This window comes from Aedes albopictus, chromosome 3, assembly GCF_035046485.1.
Source record: "Aedes albopictus strain Foshan chromosome 3, AalbF5, whole genome shotgun sequence".
NCBI lineage: Eukaryota > Metazoa > Arthropoda > Insecta > Diptera > Culicidae > Aedes > Aedes albopictus.
Genome location: NC_085138.1, coordinates 291,761,868 through 291,784,378, shown reverse-complemented (window position 1 = coordinate 291,784,378; position 22,511 = coordinate 291,761,868). Strand labels below are relative to the sequence as shown.

General features: G+C 38.6%; 2 protein-coding genes across 3 annotated transcripts in view; one reads left to right on the top strand and one right to left on the bottom strand.

The window, feature by feature from the left end:
• The window catches only part of LOC109415951 (bestrophin-4), a 61,194-nt gene that overhangs the window by 33,617 nt on the left and 5,066 nt on the right, over positions 1-22,511 (top strand). The window contains exons 3-5 of one of the 2 annotated variants that reach the window (XM_062861272.1): positions 14,946-15,056; positions 15,215-15,386; positions 19,872-20,702. In XM_062861272.1, the coding sequence (XP_062717256.1) occupies positions 14,946-15,056; positions 15,215-15,386; positions 19,872-20,702 (1,114 nt within the window). Of the gene's footprint in view, positions 1-14,945; positions 15,057-15,214; positions 15,387-19,871; positions 20,769-22,511 lie in introns of both variants that reach the window. The other variant, XM_062861271.1, reaches the window with a different exon arrangement.
• The window catches only part of LOC109418709 (POC1 centriolar protein homolog), a 35,856-nt gene continuing 18,364 nt past the window's right edge, over positions 5,020-22,511 (bottom strand). Inside the window, exon 4 of the mRNA XM_062861274.1 lies at positions 5,020-5,058. Coding sequence (XP_062717258.1) covers positions 5,035-5,058 — 24 coding nt within the window. The 3' untranslated portion in view covers positions 5,020-5,034. The remainder of the gene's footprint in view (positions 5,059-22,511) is intronic.

The window sequence follows — 22,511 nt, the reverse complement described above, 5'->3', positions numbered from 1 at the left end:
GAAATAGTAATTATTATTTTCCACCAATATTCAAAGATATTTGTTACAGATTTTTGAGTAGAACAGCTTTGCTTTTAGTCCTGTGTACATAACCGGTTCAGTCAACGCCGACGGGATAGCATCAAACGCGAACCACTAATAAATAAGCCACTGATTGATTGTTATCTACGGTTGTAATTGTTTTTATTTGCACTTGGAAGATAACTACTAGTACGGCCACTTACGACTTCATAACACTGTTTGTTTATTGTCGGTATGTTCCAAAGGCTTTTTTGTTCATCAGAATCAGCATTGCCTCTTCGTATAGTAAATATTTGAAAACGAAAACACAAAAAAAAAACTTGACGAAACCGAAATAGGGGAACTTACGTATTCTCGGCAGTTTTGTTCTCTTCGTCATGGGGGGGTTTTTTTGAAACCTGTTGGTCTCACAGTTGACCTCAAATCCTTCCCAACGAAGTTGAATTATATGCCCAAATTTCAGGAAATTCGGCCCACAAAAACTCCCCATGACGAAGAGAACAAACCTGCCGATAATACCCTTCGTCACTCTATACCCTATGTGCTGTAGATAACGAGTGCATGACGCTAAGAGTCGTTAAATGCTGAAACGAGACCAGTCAATAGGTAGCTCGATATGGGGCCAAAACGGACCAGCTGCTGATTGGTTGATTTCATGCTATTAGAAAAAAGCAAAAACCATCCGACCGCTCCCGACCGCGTGTGGACAGTGTTGTCAAAAGCGATTGAAAATACGGTCCGCATACATTTTCAATATGGTATAAGTGCATTATAATAATGAAAGAGAATTATTTTTTTCATTCGTAATAATTAATTAAATGTATTGAAAATTTAACAAAAATTTCAACATTCAAAAACTGTTATTACGGAGATTGTTTCAACTGCTCGGGGGGTTGCTTTATCAATTCAATCCTACTCAAAATGAAAGATTGATTGAAAGATTGTTTTGTTCACTATTTTTTTTTTGTATTTTTGTTAGAAATGAGCACTTATAATAACACCAAAAGAAGGCAATGAATCGGTGCCTTCTCGCTTCTTTTCGATGATGAATTTGGGAGTATTCCTATTTTGACCTTGTTTGTTTTGTAGCTAATGCTACAAAAAAAAAAATTAGCTTGAATAAAAACCGAAGACATTTCTTCTCGTCAAAAAGTAAGCCTAATCTTTCACCAGGAAGCAGAGTTACAGCATCTCAACGGTGACTATTTTGTATGAAAATCGTGATACGTGATCAATTTTGAAGCAAATCTAGCTTTAGCGTTAAAGGTATTTTTTCCAAAGAATTATGTTTATAAATATCATTTAGAACTAATCCTTCATTGCTTTTGATTTGCGAACACGCTATGGATAATCAATTATGGAACTTTCCTTCATTCGCCCGGCCCCCTAAACTCATGACAAAATTTATGGGCACTTCTCATTCATGTTTTATCCGTAAAAACTTGAATCTTGAAGCAACATAAAATGTTTGGCAACACTAGCCCGAACGACGATCGGAGCGGAACGTAAATAAACAACAAACATTTTGGAAGAAAATAAGATCAATAAGAAGCCAGTTGTCCGGTCTCGTCTCAGGTTAAATGCTAAATTGTCATGCATGAGTACTGAGATGCGTTTTGAGTACACAAGAACGAGAGAGCATTACGCTTTGATAAGCCTTTGACACGGACGCGTACAGAATTTACAGAATCATGAACAGTTATGCCCGGAACTCGCTAATTGAACTTGCGTAATTCAATGCCTGTTAAGGGGTTACCTTCTTACGCTCATCCATCATCTCCGGAAATGGAATGATGAGTCAAAGTTTTCATCTTCGACAAAGTGTCACCCTACCTTGACGTAACAGGTGCTAAATTCAAGACACTGATTTCTACTTTCGGAATCGCTTTCAGTTATCTTATCATGCACCCGCTATTGTTCAAATGACAGATGGTACTCGGGGTACATTTAATTGTGATTCTCATTTTTCGTGAATTATGTCGTTAACTTTATGAGGCGCTGATTCATTTCCAAAATTATGTCCAGTTCGTAGAAAAATATTTTCATTTGTCTGTCAAAAAACGACGAGAACTCTTTTCGTTTGTTTATCAAGCACTATCAACAAACTCATCGTTTCCATTATCGCTCCCATGAAATGGTAACCGCTGTTGTGAATGAAACTTGTCGATTCACTTTTCATTTCTTTGACCATGACGTAGTATATACTATAGGGACGATACTACTATTCAAAACGATGTAGAAGGCACACACTAAGCACATATGTATAACTACTGCCATGCTGATTTGACGGCTGTTGAGTTTGAGCCCATGTGAACTATTTCCCACCCTTCAATAGACGATGATGCTGGCACTTGCCAGACTTTGCAGGTTTTGGTCACGCGATTTGTATGTGACCTGCCCAGCTGTAAAATCGATTATTTACATCCATATAGGAATCCTAAACATGCCTTTTACAATTGGGTTTTAAAATTTAAAAAAATGTATTGATTTTTTGTTTTTATATGAAAGAGCACCTTTTTCTGAGCAATTATGATTTCTTTTTCAGATCTTTAGAACTTTATTTTAGTACCTAAAATCAATTACAAATAGATTTTTTGAAATCACCTTTTGACAGCTGGGCAACTGTTTGACAGCTCTGTCCAGTACAAAATGCGACGAGGGGTGATTTGACAAATCGCTCCCATACAAACATCAAATTGATTTTTAAACAGGTTCCCGGGCATCAAAATTCATGAAAATTTGGATTTCGGCTCAGTTTGGCATGCAGATTCAGAATATGGGATTATCTCAACACCGTTAAAGAAGCCAATTGGTAACAGCGGAACAACGTCTATTAAATAGAAAACGATTTGCTTAAACCACGACTTCCCATGGTTAGACTAGAGAGAACCATTGATTTTCGACGAATTCAAGTCAAATTGAATTACATGAATAGGTATGATGCAATAGTTTTTTTGCAATTTCTCATCGTAATAGGCGGTTTAACCTCACGCAAATGTGACTGAAAAAAACCTACTTTCCCACACCAATTTGGGGTTTTAAATTATGAAAAATGTATTGATTTTTTGATTTTGTGCGAAAGAGCGCCTTTTTCTAAGCCACTTTTATTTTTTTCAGATTTTTAGAACCTTATGTTGGTACCTAAAATCAATTTCAAAGAGATTTTTTAAAATCACCTTTTCACAGCTGGGCAACTGTTTGACAGCTCCGCCCAGTACAAACTGCGACGAGGGGTGATTCGACAAATCGCTCCCATACAAACTGCAAATTGAGTTTTAAATAGGTTCCCGGGCTCCAAAATTCATGAAAATTTGGATTTTAGCTCAGTTTGACGTGCAGATTCAGAATATCAAATTATCTCAACATCGTTAAAGAAGCCAATTAACAGTGCTGTAATGGTTCATTACAGCACTGATTTGCGTTGCGTAATGAACCATTACAGCACTGTTTTCAGTTTTGGTCAACTTCTTGATGCTTTCTGGACACAGTTTCGAAAAATTGTGACAACTGCACAGTATAACCTGATATGTTCAGATTTTCTTAAACATGGCTATGAACATCAGTGTGCAGTTTGATGAAAAAGTTTTGTTATAAACTATTCTCAAGGGTAATTTATGAAATTGCAAAAAACGTTGTACGTAACTCGGTGCAGAACTCGATTTTTCCAGGTCATTCTGCACCTTGTTGCGTAAACTACTATTACAGTATGATTGCAATAATAATAAAATAAACCCAAATGCTAACTACTTGTTGAAATTACATAACAATTGATAAACAATAAAAATATCAGAGATTTACAACATTTTTTGTCATCTTATTGATAGCTACAACAAAAATCAGCGAATTTGCAATATAAACTTTTGGTCAAGGAAACGCTTCGGAAACGCTTTTTTTGCATAGAAATAATGACCTTAAAGTCCTGGGAAGGAAAGGGTGTAAGAGAATAGCAGTCATTGTAAACTAATTCAAGCTCACAACCAGTGTTTTACATAGTAACTATTACTTTGGATAAGTTGCGTCTAGTAAGTCTATAATACCTAAAAAAAAATAATTTTTTGTTGAAGAATCAATACCGAGATCTCCATGATTAACTTTTTAAATGATGTATCATTTAGTTCAAATGAAAGTATTAAGAATACCGCAACGTCATACTATAATGTCATACTATAATAGGGATTCTAATGATGTTGTATACAAAGATGTTTAGATAGATAGGGAAGATAGTAATTTAAAATACCAACCTTAATACATACATTAATGGCTTCAGTGTATCGTCATCCAGCGCCGAGCGTTTCCATCTTCGTCGATCTTGGGTGATGTTGCTCCAGTTTACTCGAACGTTCGAGGCTGCAGCCAGTGCGTTAGCGGTCGAAGTTACTGAAGTCTACTTGATCTCCAACCGACTATTTTTTTTCGCAATTCTTTCTGAAGTCTTACGTGTTAGATATGCTTCACAGTATTTTTTTGTACACTTTTTTGCACACTCGATATAACTCTTGACCATTATCTAGTGCCCACCGAGAAATGTCCGAAGCACTTTCGAAAATTGTTCGGTCCACCTCTTTTAACGTCGACGCATTGTGATCGTAAACAGCCACCGGAAAAAAATCAACGCTTTAAACAGAGCGACTTCTGTTTCTAATTGCAAATTACGAGATCTAAATTGGATACTTAGTCAATAAGGGCAACAGCAACACGACTTTTCACTTCACGGGAAACGTTTTTGTGACATGTCACAAGTGTTCCAAGATACACGGATTCTCCTACAACTTGAAACGCGTCCCCATCAATCACTACTACATCACTAACACCACTGAGTTTGCCTCTGTCTCTATCCGCAATCATGAACTTAGTCTTGTCAAGTTTATCATTATCACCAACACGGTAGACACTTCTTCTGCAAAACTCTTTAAACACTTTCCTTCTATCCATCCAGAGTAGCACATCGTCGGAAAACCATCATCTGACATAATCTTGGGAAGCTCGGTACCTTTAACTAACTTGTACGTTGTCTTAAAACCAATGAAGATGTTGTGTCTGCAAATTGAATCAAAATTCAAAACGAGAAAAATCTAAAATAGTATTTAGTAGATCACAAGTTCCATGACATTGAAGAAAAACAACGCAAAAAGTACATTAACCCTAAAGGCGCCTGGGGTCCAATGGACCCCAGGTAACCCTTCCTGGGGTCCATTGGACCCCAGGCGCCTTTCAGAATTCGTCTTTGATGGAACACACTCAGCGAGGTGACGAAACTGAGGCCATGAAGGTATCCCTTTTAGGGTTACTCGAGTTCAGGCATAAAATTATGTTTAGGTTGAAAAAAAAAATACAATTGAGGGTTGAACTAAATCGACAACGATTCACACTAGTCCATCATCCAGTTTTACCAGTAAACATGCCTTTCAGCGCCTCTACTAATGTCGTTTTCGTTTATTCATGAAGCGAACCTAGTTTCGCTCTAGATCCGCCCTAACTGCTGTCGAAACGTTCGTTTATTCGATTGGGTCGGATCCGGATCCGCCCCAGATCCGACCCAAACATGGCGAGGTTCGCTCTGCCGATTTTTTCCGATCCAACCCGAACGAGGTCCATCTGTCCAAATGGATATAAACAATCCATCAAAACAAAACCAGAAAATCAAAATTTTCAACTATTCAAGCAAATTACAGATAAAGAACTCGCTTGTGTGTGATCTGCATTGACTAATGAATGTGTCAAACTGTCAACTAACATTTCCACGTGAGTTTAATCTCTAAAAGGAAGAATTGAACGAAAATGTGCTGCTGACAGTTCGAATGATTTGCACAATGTTTACATGTTGACTCAATTTGGGTCGGATGCGAATCCATATTTGTTCGGTTATTCTTTATTACACCAGCGAACTTAACCTCCAAATGACTGACTGTAGTACCTATTACAGGCAGCAGAAGAAAAATAAATAGCAATGAAAAGAAATGAAATAAATGTCTATAATTTAACATCGAAGCAAATTTTGATTCATACTGACAGACAGAAAATCTCCCTTAGTGTTTGTTAATTCCCATCAGTTCAACCCTGCATCGCTGTTACTTTTAGATTTAGAAGCTTGACGAACGCCGTAAAAGGTTCTCGGGTAAGTACAACCCTGCATTGAAGATCAGAAAAAGAGGAAAAGCTTAGCGAGGGTTTTGACGAAAGAATGAAAGCTTCGTGAGCAAGCGGGAATGAGCTAGCTCTGTGGCGGTGAACGAGTCATTCACTCGGATAAGTTTCGACAGTACAGTCGCGCGTGTGAGAAATTAAAAAAAAAATGGACGCTCGTCGCTCGGAAGCGGAAGGGAATCCGAATTCCCAGGACGACTGTCGTGAGGATTACGACACTGACAAGTCTCAGGTAATTTTGACAGATGTAACATGAGCTTGAAAAGGACAGCAACAAGATCGATAAAGTAGAATATGCTATCCGTCTTTTTCGTGCATGTGTGTGGTCTGTCAAAATGACCTGAGAAGTGTCGAACATTTTCATGGCTAGCTTTGTTGGTGTAATGAAGTAAAAATAATAATAAATGATTTTTTAAACTAACATGATGCCTGCTATGATCAGTCCAATATTTGCTGGGTTTCCTGCTGGGCGCTTTTTCTCCCTGCAAAAAAGGCGGGTGCTGTTTCCGCTTCGGTTTGTAACGCTACACGTGCTGCCGGGTTCCTCGCTGCAGCATGACCGTGCTGCGTTGTTCTCCCCCAAAATCGCTCTGCACTCCCCGTCAAACCAATCGTTTCGTCGATTCCTTCTCACGTACCCGATTGTGCTCTCGGCTGCATCGTTGATGAAGACATCGCGAAATGTTATCGGCGAGCAAGCAGAACGGCGAGAGCATGAGGAACAATCCAGTGATTCTCAACAATGACGGAGAGTTTTGTGCGCAGTTCGACCATCACCAGGTTGTTGTCGGAGTCTATGTTAGCTTCACGATAGGTTCTGAAGTCGTTAATGTCGGAGAAGTGCCGTCCGTCTTTCAGAACGTAATCGATTTGCGATTTTGTTTGCTGTAACAATAAGGGAGGCTGTGTTGGAAAAAGATGCTACGAATTGCCATGTTTTTGGAAGCGGTGGCGATATCGATGAGTCGTAGACAAGGTCGTAGGCTGTTTTCGTTCGTCGTCAGCTGGTGGGTGCTGAACTTTCCAATCATCGATCGGAATTTTTCCTCCTCGCCTACCTGAGCGTTTATGTCTTGACGTCGTGGATTGGGCAGGCCAAAAATAAGAGTGATATTAGAATTCAGCGCTTGCATAACCAGTATTAAAAAGCATCCTGGAAATAACAGAATTTCATCTGTTATTTTCTTGTCAGCATTAATATTTGCAGCATATCAGCTATAATATGATACAAATCGACACTGATTTTTCATTTGGGGCTAACTGACATTTTCGAGTTCTCTTCATCGATCCTCTCTTTATGTTATCACAGAATGTGTATTAAGTTTTCCAAAGATTTTTTGGTTGAAATGCGAAGAAGACGACTGCATACTGTTATAGAAACAAAAAGAATAATGATTTTGTTTGTTTTGATCGAGTTATTAGCGAAAGAGAGAGTCGACGAAGAGAAATCGATCAAGTCAGTTAGGCCCTTATGAAAAATCATTGTCGAAATATTAAAATGGCCAGGCCCACTATGCAGACTGATGGGTTTGACAATAATTCAAAAATTTACGGGAATCAGGTTATCCACTTATGAATAACATGATAGACGCATGTTTTTGAATTTGATAATTGAAGAAACGGGGACAACCGTACCAATCGTTTCATTTTTAGGGGAATGGATTTCAAACGTAGAATCAGTGGAAGTGGCGTAGCTAAGAAACTTAATGCACTTTCCATATCAGCGCGATCTCCTGGGATGGGACACTGATATTTGCTTTGAATGCCCTGGCTCTAATGCCTAAGGCTTAAGCGCCTATACTCGCTCTCTGAAACGAAAAGGAAAGTACCACTAAGCCCCTTCATTTACAAGTTCAAGTTGGATGGAAAAATTCAATAAGTAGGGGGATTAGGGGCATAATGGACACCCCTGTTTTTGTTCTCGGCTGTTCGAGTCCGTATGAAGTTGATAATCAATATTAACTTCTTTTCTCGATCAGCCTAGATAGCTGTGTAGTGTCGGTAGCGATTGTCTCAATTGGCTAAGAATAACACTACGGACCGCCTGTTCCGGTGGTAAGAATCCACCAACAGGTGACCCCTAATTCATGGTGTGATGCGGCTTTATGCTTACCGTGCCTAGGAATGAATGGCCAGGGGGGTCTAATAAAAACCTAACCGCTAACGGAGCCTGTGGAGTACCAGGGCGCCCTCCACAGTATGTAGCCCTTACTGCGCTAACCGGAGCAATGGTGCAGTGGACTTTGTGTTTCTCCGAGACAATCAGCTGCCCTTCTTTAGTCTCACTTGAGGCTAAATAAGGGCGGGATTATGAAGATGTTGTTAATTAGTTTAAATTTTCACCTATATGGTTTCGCATTATGCGATTTACACAGTGTATTCTGTGTATCCTCGCCTTTGGCGTTTTCCAATCGATACCGATTTGGTTTTATTGTTGCTGTTCTTTGTTGTGCTGCTGTTGCGAAGAGTTTAATCTTACCTAGTTTGGGTAGTGGCTACGGTTAGGATAGCTCAGATCAATCTTCAGCATAAAAGAACAGCAACGATCAATCTTTGCAGACTTATGCAAAATGGTACAGCCCAAGTGGCCTTGGTACAAGAACCTTACTTTCGTAAGGGAAATTTCTATCTAGGAAACCTTGTGAACCCGGTGTTTGCCACTTTCAGTAAACATGAAATGGCAAACTCGCGTGTCATGCCTCGAGCCTGTGTGCTTGTCAACAACGCAATAGTTGCTACACTCATCTCTGAACTAACCACCAGAGATGTATGTGCTATCACAATTGATGTATCTGTTGGAAACCTCAACAGGAAATACGTCTATTGTTCTGTGTATTTACCACATGATGAACCATCCCCTACGGATGCTTTCAAACAAGTCATCGCATACTGCACTTCAAAAGGCCTTCCGCTAATTGTTGGCAGTGATGCTAATGCTCACCATATCATCTGGGGCAGCTCAGACATTAACTTGAGAGGCTCCAGTTTGATGGAGTACTTAAGTAGTACAGATCTTGCATTACTTAACATAGGCAACCGCCCAACCTTCATGGTATCTGCTAGAGAGGAAGTGTTAGATATAACGCTTTGCTCTAGCAAAATTAGTCACGAGCTGACCAATTGGCATGTGTCAGATGAAGAATCTTTATCTGACCATCGCTATATCTTTTTTGAACATTTAAATGTTACTTCGCAAACATTGCGTTTCAGGAATCCTCGGTCAACAAACTGGGATCTTTATACTGATTTGGTTGCAGCCAAATTTCATGGATATTCACCATCCATTGACACTCCAAGTGATTTAGATGATGCCGTTGATACTACAACGACCTTCATCATGGAAGCTTTTGAAGAAGCATGCCCTCTACGGTCTGTGAAGATCACAAGAGGAACCCCTTGGTGGAACTCTGATCTGGCGAAACTCAGGAAACAATGTAGAAAGAGTTGGAACAGACGACGTTCGGCTGGTTCGGAGGCTTTCAGGTCGGCTCGCAAGGCCTACAGGAAAGCTCTCCGGTCTGCTGAACGATCCGGCTGGAAAAACCTTTGTACAAATGTTTCCAGCTTGAGTGAAGTCAGTCGGTTAAACAAAATCCTTGCGAAATCTAAGGATTTCCGGGTGAACGAACTTCGTTTGCCAAATGGCGATCTGACTTCCTCTGATGAGGAAGTTCTGGAATGCTTATTCAGCACACACTTCCCTGGATGTGTGGATATTACATCTTCGGATGATCCTGATGTCTTTTCTTGTAGTTATGATTCTTTAGCTTCGGCTCGGAGTATTGTAACTATAGAATCGATTGAGTGGGCTCTTAATAGCTTTGCTCCTTTCAAATCTCCTGGGGCAGATGGGATTTATCCTATTTTGCTTCAGAAGGGATTTGATTATTTCAAACATGTTTTGAAAAAACTACTTGTTTGCAGTTTTGCTACAGGGTATATCCCCAAATCCTGGAGGGATATTACTGTAAAGTTTATTCCGAAAGTGGGTCGCGCGTCGTATGAAGAAGCAAAGAGTTTCAGACCTATCAGTTTGACCTCTTTTCTTCTGAAATGCTTAGAACGCATTGTGGATCATCATATCCGTGATGTTCATCTGGCCAACGTGCCTCTTCATGTGAACCAACATGCCTACCAATCTGGTAAGTCCACTGTGACTCTTTTACACAAGGTTGTTTACGATATCGAGAAAGCATTCGCTCAAAAGCAATCTTGTTTGGGTGTTTTCTTAGATATCGAGGGTGCCTTTGACAACGTGCCTTTCGATGCCATATTGGAAGCCGCACGGAGTCATGGTATATCTCCAATGATTTCCAATTGGATTCACCAAATGCTCAAAAACCGATATCTCTTCTCGACATTGCGTCTAGCAGGGATTAGGAAATTGAGTGTTTGTGGATGCCCCCAAGGGGGAGTCTTATCACCGCTTTTGTGGAATCTCGTAGCAGATACGCTATTGAGGCAACTCAATAATAGCGGTTTTCCTACTTATGGTTTTGCCGACGACTACCTAACATTGTTAGTTGGTATGTGCATCAGCACCCTTTTCGACCTGATGCAAAACGCCCTTCAGGTAGTTGAGGGTTGGTGTCGCCAATATGGCCTTTCGGTTAATCCGAGTAAAACATCTATTGTTCTTTTCACGGAAAGGCGAAACCGTAATGGCGTTCGACCTTTGCGTCTCTTTGATTCTGAAATCGATGTGACTGAACAGGTAAAGTACGTTGGAGTCATTCTTGATTCCAAGCTTTCCTGGACACCTCACATTGAGTTCAGAATCAAGAAAGCTTGTATGGCCTTCGGGCAATGCCGGCGTACTTTTGGTACAACTTGGGGTCTAAAACCCAAGTATATCAAATGGATTTACACAACTGTGGTTCGGCCAATATTGGCTTATGGATGTCTTGTGTGGTGGCAAAAGGGTGAAGTGAGAACGGTCCAATCAAAGTTAGGCCATCTCCAAAGGATGTGCTTAATGGCGATGTCTGGAGCGTTCTCTTCAACTCCTACGGCAGCGCTAGAAGTTCTCTTTGACGTTGCCCCACTACACATTCATCTCAAACAAGAAGCCCTTTCTTGCACTTACCGGTTACGGGTACTCGGTCTACTAGAGGAAACTCCTGTGAACCGCAGTTCAACACACACCTCGTTGTTTCCACTTTTGGTGAATTGGGACAAAATTGTCCTTGCTCCAAGTGATCTTACAATTGCTTGTAATTTTCCATATAGGACATTTTCCACGAAATTCCCTTCCCGGGAAGAGTGGACATCTGGTTATCTGGAAAGAAGTATTTCAGACGGCATCGTATGTTACACTGATGGCTCCCTTCTCGAAGGTCGAGCAGGTGCTGGTGTTTATTCTCGTGAGCTAAGGCTGTATCAGTCTTATTCACTTGGTAGACACTGTACCGTTTTTCAGGCCGAAATCTTTGCTCTTATGTGCGGAGCGCAATCAGCACTTCAGCAGCACGTAATGGGCAAAGTAATATACTTCTGTTCAGATAGCCAGGCTGCTATTAAAGCACTTGCTTCGGCCAACTCCAGGTCGAAGATAGTTATCGCTTGTCGAACTCAAATCGAGGAGCTGAATTCAGCAAACGCTGTTCACCTTCTATGGGTACCTGGTCATTCTTCCATCGCTGGAAATGAATTGGCTGATGAGTTAGCTCGCTCTGGAGCATCACATGACTTCGTTGGCCCTGAGCCAGCTATTCCGATATCGAAGTGTTGGATTAAGCTTCAGATTCACACCTGGGCTGTCACTCAACACAGACAATATTGGAATAGTTTGGAGTCATGTCGTCAAACCAAATTGTATAGTGCTGAGCCATCTCTACGGGTGGCGAAGTATCTAACTAATCTGTCTAAGCAGAATTGCAGCATGCTGGTCAAAGCATTGACTGGCCACTGCCGACTCAGCTATCACATGGCGAATATTCAGCAAGCTGATTCATTTGCCTGTGATAGCTGTGAATCCGATTATGGAACTTCGTATCATTTGATATGTAACTGTCCAGTTTTCGCGCAACTGCGTTCCCGAGTATTCGGTAAACACTTATTAAGTGAAACTGACTTCAGAAACCTGAATCTTCAGGATATTCTGTTGTTCTTAACCCGCTGTGGTAAAGAGCTATAGGCTCTCTTTCGCTTTATGCGTTATTACAGTGCCCTTTTCAGGGCGCTGTTTGAACCCATTGTGGTACGCTTGTGCGTTAGTACCCTCTTCCAGGGTATTTTTCCTATTTCCCTACCTGTCCCTATCCCCATCCAAATCCTTTTTCCTTCCTTTTCCCTCGGGTAGATGATGAAATAGGCTGTTATTTTGGCGATGGCACAAATGTCCCAAATGGAGGATAACGTGCCTCTGGAGCCGGCCTTCTGATACCTGATACCGATACCCCTGTTTTTGCCAAAACCGTTGACTTTTATGGTAAACTTCTAATGCATAAGTGTAAAGCAACAAGTCATGGTTCTATTTTTCAAAAGTACCATTTATGTTGCTCCAAAATAACCAAAATATCATTGAAATTGAAATATGTTCTTCATATGGTGAAATCCTTATAATTTCGAAGCAGCAGCAAATAAGATATTACGAGTGTTAGAGTGTGTCCACCATAAAAACAAATGAATTGTTACCTTATCTACATGTATACGGAGATTTAGCAATGGATGAAGTATTTTATTTTTAATTAGAATTTACTTAAAATAACAATTTTAATGTTGTAGTCGATTCGAGGCGAAATGAACACCGGCAATTACAAATGGATGTACGCGCATTGCATACTGTTAGGCGTTTTAGATAGTTTGGAAAAAATCATTTTATTATTTTAGCCTAAAGTTTACCTAAATTATTTTGATGTTATGTAAACTCATTACATCTTTGGCATTGATCTCCGTAAGTAGATTACTTAACTGATCGATGTAATCAAAGAATTAGCATGAAATATGCAGGGGTGTCCATTATGCCCCGATGGGTGTTCATTTCGCCCCGTACCTTTCCTGCCAGCCCCAAAAAAACACACGATTTAAAATTCGTTATTTCTTCACAATAAAGACTATCTACCTGCTGTAAATGATTGAAATACGGAGGAAACAAGTTAAAGTTGTAAGTCAACTGATAATATGTTAAGTTTTTCTTCGTTATACAGGTCTAACGTACTCATTTGCTTAGGGTGTCCATTATGCCCCTAATCCCCCTACAAAAAAAGTTTCATCTTTTTTACAAAAAATGCAAGCACAATAACAAAGCAGGAACGAACTCACCGGAAATAATATAAGGAATGCCTACAGAGTTCTTTCTCATCCTCTCCCATTAGGCGGCGAAGTATTCTTAGACGGTCTAGACCGAAATTTCTCCATTCTTCCTTTACTCCTGCGAGTCTGGTGGGAATTTTGCAATAATCGCTCAAATCCAAACTGCTTCCCCTGTTCCACTGTTGAGGACCGCGGCTTAGTTCAGATGACGGGAGATCTGTTCAGCAGCTTCTGAAACTACGACCACGGCAGCAGAGCATCAACTCGACAACGACATTGATTTTCCCCTCCAAACCGAACACCAGCGAGAAGAAGACGCGATGAACGGAAACATATCAAATTTAAGGCTCAATCATCCGTCATCATTTTCGGAAAATAAAAAGCAGTTTTCTCGCTGCAAATCAAAACAAGGATCATGAAAATATATTCACTGCATTATATTCCTCATGTGGAGTACAGTGAATATATTTTCTTAGCATAAACTTTTGTTTTGAACGAAAAAACTGCTTTCAAATGTTTGATGATGACGATGATTTCAATGACGAAAAGTTCAACGTTAAACTAGGCGCGTAATTCCCTGACATTCCACACAGGAAACGTAGCATAGCGTTACTACTTTTCCTCAGTCCACTCAAACGCATCATCGCAAGAAAAATGAAAAATAGTTAAATTCGGTTGATATCAAATTATAAATGCAATAATACAATTGCACTAATGATACAGAGTAAAACCGCTCAGCACTAAAATGTGTAAGACCTACTCATAAATGCATAATTTCAATACCACTCATAAAATGTGTAAGAGTTACACATTCACAAAATCTGCTCCTGCGTCCACAAAATCGTTGAAGTTGCATTTTTTTTGTATGGCAATCTAGCTAGGTTTACTAGTGACCTTGGCGAACTAAAAAATATAGCCATTTCGCACCTAGAATAGTGTACGAGCAGATTTTGTGAATGTGTAACTCTTACACATTTTATGAGTGGTGTGGAAATTATGAGTAGGTCTTGCACATTTTAATGCTGAGCAGTTTTAGCGTATATATCCCTAGATTACTTTACATAGTTTACTAAAAGATTTGAAACTATTCCAACATTTAATATTTACATTAATTTTAAATGACAGCAAACCTAAAACAAAATTTGAAATCAATTTAATTAAAAATAAACTGATATCAAAATATGATATCAATTTGTTGTAGAATACCAATCGGACTTTGCTCGGGTAACGAATGATCTTCGGATTTACTGTTCACAAACTTGCTAATCACAAAACACACAACTTCTTGTTTCTGATTAGAAAAATATTTTTTTCATAAAATGAAATTTTCACTTTTCGCGAAACAAATTGATGCGAGAAAATTTTTGGCTTCCGTCATCTTTCACAGTACACTACGATCTCTTCCATTATTGCATTTTTATAACAAAAAATACATAAAATTTGAAATTTTCTCATTTTACAACTATAGTAACTAAATACAATATTTTCTAATTTTCAATTTTTCCTTCTTCCCTTTGCTTCTTCAGATGGCGTGGCAGTATTTACAAGCTGGTTTGGCTGGACCTCACCTGTTTTCTATTGTTGTACTATATTCTCAACATAACTTATCGATTAGCACTAGACGAGTATCAGAAGAAGTAAGTAGTTTCTGAAATTTTATGTAAGTTAAAGTAACTTTTAAATATTCCCTGATCAATGACTACTAATATGAGCGATACAAACGCCTTTCAAGCTCATACGCATACCGTATTCACAATGCATATGCAAGCATAGTAATGTCTTATCACACTTTCAGAATCTTCGAAGACATCGCTCAATACTGTGCCACCTATAGTAACCTAATTCCACTATCGTTTGTGCTTGGTTTCTACGTCACCATCGTGATGACCCGATGGTGGAACCAGTACACCAGTATACCCTGGCCGGACCCGATAGCAGTATTCGTCAGTGCCAATATTCACGGACAGGTAGGTGAACTCGCCCATTGCAGCATCGAAATAAAAATTACGACCAAGGGAATAAACTTGTAATAGTGCATAACGAATAGTCACGGTAGACAACGCTTTGATGCGTAGGGTGGAACGTAATTGTAAACAAACATCTGTTATTTTTATACACCGGAAGAGATTCATCATGCCCGATTAAAAAAAAAGGTTCCAAGATAAACATTAGGACTTGAAATAGCTTAAATAAAAAAAATACGAATAGAACTTTAAAGAATATGCTAAATTAATAAAAATGAAGTGGAAGCTTATACAATTGGGTTCTTTAGGGGTATCCAGATTATTGCATAATCGGTATCTCCTTCCAAAAATTAGTCGAAATCCAAAATTTCATCATTTTTGGTGCCTGGGAACTATTTTTAAAATGCATTTAAAGTTTGTATATGGAAAAATTTTTGTTCGGGGCGAACTGTCACTTTATTGATTGAACTGTCATCATATCCACGGAAATAAAAAATGTTTTGTTTATTTGACCATCAAAACAAAGGAATTGGAACGCAATAAAATCACCTTAGACTCAGAAAAATGAGCTCTTTTGATTAGAAGAGAATTAAAGAAAATGGCAATATTTAATTCGATAAACAACCCAATTGTTGGCAGCATTGCTTATTGATTGATGATTGAAATTAATGAAAAAATGGATATGGTAGAAATATAACAGTGACTAAGTTACTCTAAATTTTGAATCATTACTCATTCTACATGTACATCACATAAGCGACGCTCAAATTATCCACCCACAAATCCCCGCTCACTATTCAACTAAACCCAGACTATACCAAAGTGGACTACCACAACTAGGAAACGGGTTGGGTAAACGAAGCATTCAACAGTCTGTCTGGCGCCATTCTGGATGAGAGACAGTGCGCGAGGTATCGACATTACACGGTTGATGGAAATATCTAGTGGACGTTAAGTTTACGAGCGCTTTTTGAAGTTACCTACTATCTCATGGGGTTGATTGACTGTATCATATCTAGGGAAAAAAATCAATTTAATTTATTATTTATGTGTGAATTTCCTATTTCTTGTTCGGTTACGAAGCTTGAGAAAGGATTTTGGATTTTCAATATTAGTCTTTTGGGAAACCCGATCAGAAATGGTTGCCTGAAAAACATATGGTTTTATTAACTTTGGAAAAAGAACTAGGTGTAGAATTAGCTCTAGGGTAAAATACACGAAATACAGATACCGTGGGGTACCCTAATTTCGCGCGGGTTCAAATTTCGCTCACTGATAATATTTAGAGAACATAATCATAGAACTAATCGTTGCATTGTCCAAATTTCACTTTAGATAGTATAGTTAAAGTGAATTTGGGACAATTGCACAATTGTTTCTATGATAATGATGTCTAAATATGAGCAGTGAGCGAAATTTGGCCCCGCGCGAAATTAGGGCACCCCACGGTAATCGATACCGTCGTGCGGGGCTTCTTTATACACTTTTTCATGGTTTTTCAACTTTATGACATTATAACTCCCAGACTAGTGAATGAATTTCCGCAATTTTTATACACAATAATTGTGAGTATGTATGTAGGATGTATGCAAAATTTGAGCTAAATCCATCAACAAACAAATAAGTTGTTCATACACCAATCGAACACATCTCATATAGAACCGGATGGGGGCTACTTTGGACATTTCAACTGCATTCCAAATTTCAGGGTTATTTGGAAAGCTACGTTGTACCAATACTGTATCATACATAATTTCAATAAAAATATGCATTTTAAGATGGTTCTGTGCTACCTTTGGTATTATGAGCAGCGTGATATTGCTATAGAGATAGCCTGAAAAAAGGGACCATCAATCCTTTATTTTGGTGAAACGGTCATTTATAACGTATAATGATACAAATATTCGATTGTATATGCTACGTTGATACATTTTGAATGAATTGATCAACCCTTTGAAATTTATGAACTGTAGAACAATGCCTACAGACCAAATGTTCTGATACGTTATGTATATTATATTGGTTTATTCGATGTATTTTCGCGTCCTGACAAGCAATAAACGGTCTGTTTGAAAAATAATTTCAACCAAATGAAGGGAAAACTATTGTTTCATAATAGTTCCTAAGACATCAAACAGATTTGAACAATATTTTGAATTCAAAAAATCCATATTCAAAAGTGTCCAAAGTAGCCCAGCATTTCAAAAGTAGCCCCACACGACGGTATCAATAATATCAAGTTAAAAAAATGTGGAATTTATTCAAATTAAAGTACCGTGACCGGCCCTAATTCTGCGCAGTCCCTAATTCGGCGCACTTTATCGAATATACTACAAAATCATGGACGCTAGTTCAATTTTAGCTTCAAATATATTTTTTGAATATTGTTTCAATAGTAATGAAATAGTTTGTGATGAAAATTCAAAACTAACGACCATTATTTTTTTTAAATAAAATGGTGTTGCAAGTACTGGGGAAATTGCCTGAAATCTGTGTCCGTTAGCGAAGCTGCTAAAAAGTTGTCTCATCAACTGAAGCATTTTGCGACATAAATAATAAAGATAATGTCTGGTTTTCCATGTGCATCCTGTACTGCTATCTTCGAAGAATCAGAATCGACAAAAGACAATAGAGTTTTCTTCTTCTTTTCTTAATCTTCTTGTTTTTCTTATGTGCGCAGAATTAGGAACCGGTATTAAATGGTGGTCCTAATTCTGCGCAGACATTTCAACACTAAGTTTTGAACATATAATTAATAAACAAACAACATATAAATGCCACCGTAGTTATAACTAGGATATTCTATGTTTCTAGCAATCCGGTGAATGTAATTACGTTTGAACAAGTAAGTTTAGAAACTTTAAAAGCTAATTTACGCTTCTTGCATTTTTGATCTGATAGTTCAACCGGACTAATCACTGGTTTTAAACATTTGTTATCAGGGCCCTACATTTTCAATTTCAATTGAAATTTTCAGGTGAAGTTTGTAAACAATGTTTTCAATCGTCAATGGAAGCAAGGCGCCGTCGTCGTCGCCCAGTCCGACTGTCATCGTCACTGATGAACCGACGGTGCTGCGCCGTCGCAGATGCCGCTTTGTTTCGCACTCACAAGCTCACGCACGCTCGTTCGACATCAAATGAATTTCTCTGTTGTAACTCAATTAATGAGTGTAACAACCGACAAATCTGTGTAATGTTGATGTATGCTATGCATATTTTACTGAAATAGTCTATTAACCATAAAAAAATTAAGCAAACAAACATTTTAGATAATTTGAAAATTTCAATTGAAGCCCAGTCGGTGTGAAAATGAGCCGCCGTCCGTCGTTGCGTCGAAGAAAGCGACAAAAAGAACGGATGAAGCGAAGCGCTTGGATGTTGTTGTGAATGTTCCCGTCGTCGGCGTCCGTCCGATGCTGATTGGCGCTCGCTTTCAGCGTCATGTTTTGGTTTCGACGATGTAGGCCCCTGTTTGTTATCAACCTCGGGGGAAATTTTATGTATTCATGCAAGCATTCGTGTGACATATGATGTAAACATGGAATTTTCTTAAACAGAGGAAACTCTGGAGCTTGACAAGTTAGAAGTCTCAGTTTGCAAACAAAGATTGTGCCACCTTGTTATGGCGAAAAAGTTTATATTGCCTTTAGAAATGAAAATAAATTTTACTCAAATTTCATGAGTGTACATATGATGCGGATAACTAAAAAGCTTTACATAGTAATTCGATAATGCTACCAAATCTTTTTGTATATCCTGATTAAAATTAATTTTGCTTAGTAATCAAAGTGGGTAGAATCAATGTTGGAGACATGCAAAGTTCCAATACGGTCGTAATGTCGTATGAAAGTTGAAAATGAAGAATTCAATTGAATTTGATCTATGAATCATGTTTTCATTTAATATGTTATCTTTTTGGAGTTTTTTCCATGTGCGCAGAATTAGTGAACATTTATGCGCAGAATAAGGAACATTCCAAAAAAGGGTGCGCAGAATTAGGAACAACGACACATTTTAGAATTTCTATGATTTTGCATAAAAATTTAGTGTTTTGTATAAGAATTATATTTTTCCCTTATTTACAACGCTAATAACTATGCGCAGTCAAAAATTCAGCCAAATCGGTTCGATTTGGAATTTATTACAGCTGATTGAAATTGAAAAAGTCTTAGGTGCGCAGAATATGGGCCCTCCACGGTAGCTTGTTTTGTAGTTAACTTATTTAAATTATTCTAGTCCAATTAGAGAAATAAATTTTTAATGATATTTTTTTAGAGTGATAGAAAATAATATGTACAACAATAGATAGAAAGAAAACAACAAAAACAAGATAAAAATCTGAAAATCTCGATAATAAAGAAAAATAATAATAATAATAACAAGATAAAAAAGAAAGACTTAACTTATGTTGCTCATGAATTACATAAATTTAATTATTTTCGGACCCTCAACTAACCCTAATCTTCTATGTCTTCCGTTCCGACAGGATGAACGAGGTCGCGTGATGCGTCGGACAATCATGCGATATGTGTGCCTGTGCTTCACCATGGTGTTAACGAACATTTCGCCACGGGTGAAGAAGCGGTTTCCCACGATTGATCACCTGGTCGAGGCCGGTTTGCTGAACGACAACGAACACAAGATCATGCACGATTTGAACCAAAAGTTCCCTCGACACTCGAAACACTGGCTACCGATCGTGTGGGCCGCCAGTATTGTGACTCGAGCTCGGAAGGAAGGCCGCTGCCGGGACGATTTTGCTGTCAAGACGATCATTGACGAGCTGAATAAATTCCGGGGACAGTGTGGCTTGCTGATCTCCTATGATACCATCAGTGTACCGCTGGTCTATACTCAAGTGGTGACGCTGGCCGTTTACTCCTACTTCCTGTTTTCGGTCATGGGACAGCAATGGGTTGCATCGAAAGAGAATGTCACCGGGGTAGTGACAAGAATTGATCAATACTTCCCCATCTTCACGACGTTGCAGTTTTTCTTCTACATGGGATGGCTCAAAGTGGCCGAATCGTTGATCAATCCTTTCGGTGAAGATGACGACGATTTCGAAGTGAACTGGATGATCGATCGAAATGTTCAGGTATCGTACCTGATCGTGGACGAAATGCACCACGAACATCCAACGCTGGTCAAGGATCAATACTGGGAGGAAGGATTCCCGGCGGAACTACCGCATACAGTCGCATCGGCAGAGATCAAGGAAGAACCACCCGCTCCATCGACGGACAATATTACGGTTAATCGAAAGCAGGCCGAAGTTATACCGGTGGTTCCATCGTCAGTGCGGGTGGACGAACTGGTCGGTAAAAAGAGTCAAAATGTTGACTACACATTCCCTGAACAGCAGGGAATGCTTGACGACGAGGTTAGCGAACGAGTGCTAGAACAGCTCCATGAATTTACCTTTTTCCTTGAATTTAACTATTCAAGATTCGTATGTTGAGAGGCGCAGTGGATATATTTGAGTTTGCATTTAGCGTTTGCATGATTGACTAAATCAAACAGAGTATAACCAAACTGCGTATTCCTCACAAGAACGAATCGAAATTAACGGTGAAATCCTTAACAATTCCCGGTGGAAGAATTAAAATCCTCTGTGATAACTGCATTTACCCTTAGATTTAGAAATATACCTGCCAATTCAGTCTGTCCGTAGAATGCAGCTTTTTGATTATAGCAATTCGTCCCGTCTGTTATATTGCATTTAATTATTTACACCTTGTTTTATTTTAGCAAAAAATGAACATTGGAAACCATCAAAAACAACTACGCCATTCGTGAGATGAAAACACTTTCGAGCACTCGCTTACTAATCTGGTGGATTATCTAAAAAACATGAATCTCAATTTGTAGCGCTTAAGTATTAGTTATTTATCTTTTGAAGACACGGAACAGATGACACAGAAACCTTATACAAATTCAACCAAATTCTCAGATACTTTTCGTTTATACCTATGCACTTTTTACACCAACTTTTTCACACAAACACCATTTTAACAACTGCACATAAATATGACACACTTTTTACTAAAACACAACGGAAAACACGCATCTAGATTCGGTGACACGAGAATGCTCTCGAAGTGATAAAAAGAATCATGATTGATATCGATAATAGAAAACGAATGGATGTAGCGCAACGCGTGGTGGAAGGCTTTAACATCTACTGAACATTCTTCGTCGGTAAACAATGGCTCGTTCTTGTTGTACAGATATTTAGTGACTAATAAGAAGCAGTGCATGATTTGGGTGATAGATTACGATAGATAGGGTGGGGCGGGGCAAGATGGGTCACCTAAGGATGGATCACCATAACTTTGTAAATACAAATCGTATTGGTTTGTATTCGTCCGCTACTCTTTAATACACTAGTTAGCTATGCTAAAAGTCGATAAAAAGTTCATTAAATACAAAATATGATGTTTAACAAGCAGTTTTAAAAAGTGATCGATATTGGGCCGTGAAAAAAGGGCGGGGCAAGATGGGTCACCTTTTAAGTGATTCACATTTTCTCAACGAAAAACGTCAAAATATAAGATTTTTTCCGCATTCAAATATGCTCCATATCCATACTGAGTAAACAAAAGCTACTAGTAAACATTTTATAAATTTATTTGGAGTATAAAAAACTTTACGATATGAGTGGTCCTAAAACGACTTGAAAATCGATGTTTTCACTAAAAAATTATCATAATTTTATGTTATAATTTTGAGCGTTCATTCCGCTTGATTGAAGTCATTTATGAGATAGGGTAAATCGGGGTAATTTGGCCACCTTAAGCAAAAGTCGATTGAAGATGCAGAAAACAATGATTAATCTCTCGTACATCGTGTGGTCAGAATGTTTCTGATAATACTATACTAGTTGCATAAAAATAACATAGTCTAATCGTGTTTGAATGCCAAAAAATGATTTTTGAAAAAAAGTGTTGTTTTTGGGTCGATTTTGAACCGTCGGGGTAATATGAGCACCCTATTTTCAATAAAGAATTTATATCGCCTAATGCAATACAAACTTAATATGCTTCGCTTGATGTTGAATCATATAGTATCAACCTAAAGTGTACAGAAAACAAACTAATTTGAAAGTTATTTAAGGTATTTGAAC